Source organism: Hippocampus zosterae, chromosome 3 (genome assembly GCF_025434085.1).
Source record: "Hippocampus zosterae strain Florida chromosome 3, ASM2543408v3, whole genome shotgun sequence".
NCBI lineage: Eukaryota > Metazoa > Chordata > Actinopteri > Syngnathiformes > Syngnathidae > Hippocampus > Hippocampus zosterae.
In genome coordinates, this window is record NC_067453.1 from 10,065,634 (window position 1) to 10,070,066 (window position 4,433).

The 4,433-nt window shown below is 51.1% G+C and overlaps 1 protein-coding gene across 1 annotated transcript; it reads left to right on the forward strand.

The window, feature by feature from the left end:
• Positions 1 to 277: 277 nt before the first annotated feature.
• Positions 278 to 1,186, forward strand: LOC127597358 (potassium voltage-gated channel subfamily KQT member 4-like). Its single transcript, XM_052060347.1, is given in 2 exon segments — positions 278 to 681; positions 683 to 1,186. Coding segments are annotated over 2 exon segments (753 nt in total). The 3' UTR covers positions 1,032 to 1,186.
• Positions 1,187 to 4,433: the final 3,247 nt, after the last annotated feature.

The window sequence follows — 4,433 nt, forward strand, 5'->3', positions numbered from 1 at the left end:
TCGCATGTCCAGGTAGTTTGTTGTGTGTGTGTTTGTTGCGTGCGTGAGAGTGTCTGTGTGGGCCCCGGATTTGTCTCTATGTCCCCCGCCTGGAGCAAAAGGTCCGCCCGCCACCCTGCCAGGTTCAGGGGGCGGTTAGCCGAAAAAAAACGGCCGTAAGGGCACCCCGTTCGGGGTGCAGGGATTGGTTCCTTGATTTGTCCCCCCATTCGGGGGGAACCCTCCAACTGCGAGTAAGCCAAGGAGTTTGGAGGAGTCTTTTTACAGCGCCCCCTATATGTCGGGGGACAGCAGTAAACTGGGCTTCCGGAACAGGATCCGGATGAACAACTCCCGCTCGGCGCAGGTGATCCGGAACAAGGCATCGCCCCAGGCGCCCGGCCTGGCCGTGAGGCACTCGCCCAACCAGGAGAACGTCCCTGAGGCGGCCAGCCCCGGGAAGGTGCAGAAGAGCTGGAGCTTCAATGACCGCACTCGCGTTCGGACCTCGCTGCGGCTCAAAGCCAGGCCTCCCGTTGACGTGGAGGGTCTGGGAGAGGACAGCGTGGACGACACAGGCTACTGCGACATTGCCATGGACGAGGTCATTCCCGCCGTCAAGACGCTCATACGAGCCGTCAGGATTTTGAAGTTCCTGGTGGCCAAGAGGAAGTTCAAGGAGACGCTGCGTCCGTACGACGTGAACGGGACACCTGGACATGCTGGGCCGTATCAAGAGCCTGCAGATGCGGGTGGACCAGATCATCGGGCGAGGCGCCGTCCAGGCCGATAAGAAGGCACGACCAGAAAAGGGCGAGAAGACGCCGCCGGAACTGGAGTCTCTGGATGAGCTGAGCATGATGGGACGTGTGGTCAAAGTGGAGAAACAGATTCAGTCCATCGAGAAGTCTTTTTTTATTTTCAATGCCTTTACAATCATACATTCTATGCACATACACTGGTCTAAACATGGTATTCAGATGAATTTTACCTTTGTGGAATATGAATTATGTAGAAAATCTCACTTGTTTTTATCCAAATCAGGGGGCTAACATTTTGTACTTGCTATTGACCGAACAGTACATCACAGTTTCTGTGAGGACAAAATTTCTGGTTCTGTCACAGTCCACCGGAAGCAGAAATTGCTTTCACATCGCGCAGCTGTAACTTGGGCCGATCACAAGTGCTGCTTAACTTGTTAAACTAAATGAAGAGATGCCTCCGTGCAATACTCAGAGTAAGATGACGTTGTGTAAAGGAAGTGGCATGATTCATAGAAGCTAATGGAGTGCTGTGTCTGTCTCCTAAATACAATAAGATCTTTTTAAATGGCTTTTCAATTTTTCTTGCAGGGAAAAATGTACATCTATATATCTACTGTATATCTATAAAAAAAATCCTCGTCTTACCCCTCAGGTGGTGTCCATCCCTCATTCAGCTGGGGTCCTCTACCAGAGGCCAGGAAGCTTGAGGGTTCTGCGCAGTATCCTTGCTGTTCCCAGCACTGCACATTTCTGGACTGAGATGTCCGATGTTGTTCCCGGGATCTGTTGCAACCACTCATCATCTAGTTTGGGGGTCACTGCCCCGAGTGCTCCGACCACCACAGGCACGACTGTCCCCTTTACCTTCCAGGCTCTCTCCAGCTCCTCTTTGAGCCATTGGGATTTCTCGAGTTTCTCGTGTTCCTTCTTTCTGATGTTTCCAGCACTTGGGACCGCTACATCCACTACAACGGCTTTCCTCTGCCCTTTATCTATCATCAGGATATCTGGTTGGTTCGCCATTACCATCTTGTCAGTCTGGATCTGGAAGTCCCATAGGATCTTCGCTCTGTCATTCTCCACCACCTTCGGAGGTGTTTCCCATTTTGACCTTGGGGTGTCCAGTCCATACTCCGCACAGATGTTTCGGTAGACTATGCCAGCCACCTGGTTATGGCGTTCCATATAGGCTTTCCCTGCCAGCACCTTACACCCTGCAGTTATGTGTTAGATCGTCTCAGGTGCCTCTTTGCACAACCTACACCTTGGGTCTTGGCTGGTGTGGTATATCTAGGCCTCGATGGCTCTGGTGCTCAGGGCCTGCTCCTGAGCAGCCAGGATGAGTGCCTCTGTGCTGTCCTTCAGGCCAGCCCTCTCTAGAACTCTGATAGGACTTCTTGAGATTGGCCACGGCAGTTATTGTCCGGTGGTACATCCCGTGTAGGGGCTTGTCCTCCCATGATGGTCCCTCTTCCAGCACCTCATCTTCTGTTCCCCATTGTCTGAGACATTCTCTGAGTACATCATCCGTTGGTGCCTTCTCCTTGATGTATTTGTGGAGCTTGGATGTTTCATCCTGGACAGTGGCTCTCACACTCACTAGTCCCCGGCCTCCTTCCTTTCGGCTTGTGTACAGTCTCAGGGTGCTGGATTTGGTATGGAACCCTCCATGCATGGTAACGAGCTTTCGGGTCTTAACATCCGTGGTCTGAATCTCTTCCTTTGGCCACCTTATTTTTCCTGCAGGGTATCTGATCACTGGAAAGGGCATAGCTGTTTATTGCCCGGGTCTTATTCTTGCCATTGAGCTGGCTTCTTAGGACTTGCCCCACTCGCTGGAGGTATTTGGCCGTAGCCGCTTTCCTTGTTGCCAGTTTGAGGTTGCCATTGGCTTGTGGTATACCGAGGTACTTGTAGCTGTCCTCAATGTCTGCTATTGTTCCTTCAGGGAGTGAGACCCCTTCAGTGCGGACTACCCTTCCTCTCTTAGTCACCATCCGACTACATTTCTCCAGCACGAATGACATCCCAATGTCGCTGCTGTAGATCTTGATTGTGTGGATCAGGGAGTCTATGTCCCTTTCGCTCTTAGCAAACAGCTACATGTCATCCTTGTAGAGGAGGTGACTGATCGTAGCTCCATTTCTGAGGCGGTATCCATGGCCTGTCTTGGTGATTACTTGGCTTAGGGGGTTCAGTCCTATGCAGGACAGCAGTGGGGAGAGTGCATCACCTTGGTATATGCCACATTTGATGGACACTTGGGTAAGTGGCTTGCCATTGGCTTCAAGTGTGGTTTTCCACATCCTCATCAAGTTCGCAACGAAGGCTCTTAGGGTCCTGTTCACCTTATACACATCCAAGCATTCAGTGATCCATGTATGTGGCATCGAGTCATAGGCTTTCTTTTAATCAATCCAGGCTGTGCACAGGTTGGTACATCGGGACCTGCAGTCTTGTGCGACTGTTCTGTCAACCAGGAGCTGATGTTTGGCTCCCCTGGTATCTCTACCAATGCCCTTCCGTGCTTCGCTCATGTATTGATCCATGTGTGCACTTATCTTAGCCGCAACATGAGCTTCCAAAATTGTGGAGGGACAGGTTATTGGCCGATAGTTGGATGCGACTGCACCCTTTGAGGGATCTTTCATGATAAGGATCGTTCGCCCTTCGGTTAGCCATCCTGGGTGAGTCACATCCCTAGGCAGCTGGTTCATTTGTGCTGCTGGGCGCTCATGGAGTGCTGTGAGTCTCTTTAGCCAGTAAGTGTGGACAATGTCCGGGCCTGGTGCTGTCCAGTTCTTCATATTTGAGACTATTTCCTTTATGTCTGCCACTGTTATGGTAATTGGGTTCTGTTCAGGGAGGTGTCTGTGCTCCTCTCTTTGGGTGACCAGCCATTGTGCACTGCTGTTATGTGCAACCTCCTTCTCCCATCTGCCTCTCCAGTACCTTTCAGTTTCCAGTCTTGGTGGATCAGCTCTGTTGTTAGGACCCTGCCACTGAGCGTACACTTTCGCAGGTTGTGTTGCAAACAGCCTGTTTATTCGTCTGGCCTCATTCTCTTTCGTGTACCGCTTTAGGCGGCTGGACAAGGCTTGGAGCCTTTGTTTCGAGTGCTTCATATATGGTCATCTGGATGTACCTCTCAGGATCGGCCTTTTCATCACACCTCTCTGGACCTCAGTCAATTGACTCACATCTTTCCGAGCCGCCTTGATCTTAGCCTCCAACCGTCTTTTCCATGGTCGGTAATGTATCTCATGGCTTCCATGGTTGCTCTTATAGCCAAGCATCTCAAGGATCACTGATGCTGAAGCGTATATCAGTTCATTTCCGTGATCGTTACGGTAAGGATCGCCCTCAGTGCTGCATTCACACTTTCCAAGAGACTTTCAGGTGGTACTTCACATAGCCGTTGTAATCGGATTCTAGGTTTCCCAGCTTTCATTCTTGCCATGATCTTAGCTTTCAGGTCAGTTGCTGCCTCGCTCAGCATTTCATTCATTGGGGCTGGCCTCCCAATCTCATCATCTGCATTCACTCTGGTATGAACTCCTCCTCTGATCTGGCAGCCTGGGGCCCCTCACCATGGAACCTGCGTTGTACCTCATCAATCTCAAGTTGTGACAGCAGTTGCCGTTTGTGGATGTTGGAACACTGAGTTACGAGTTGTTTCGTGGCCACCCG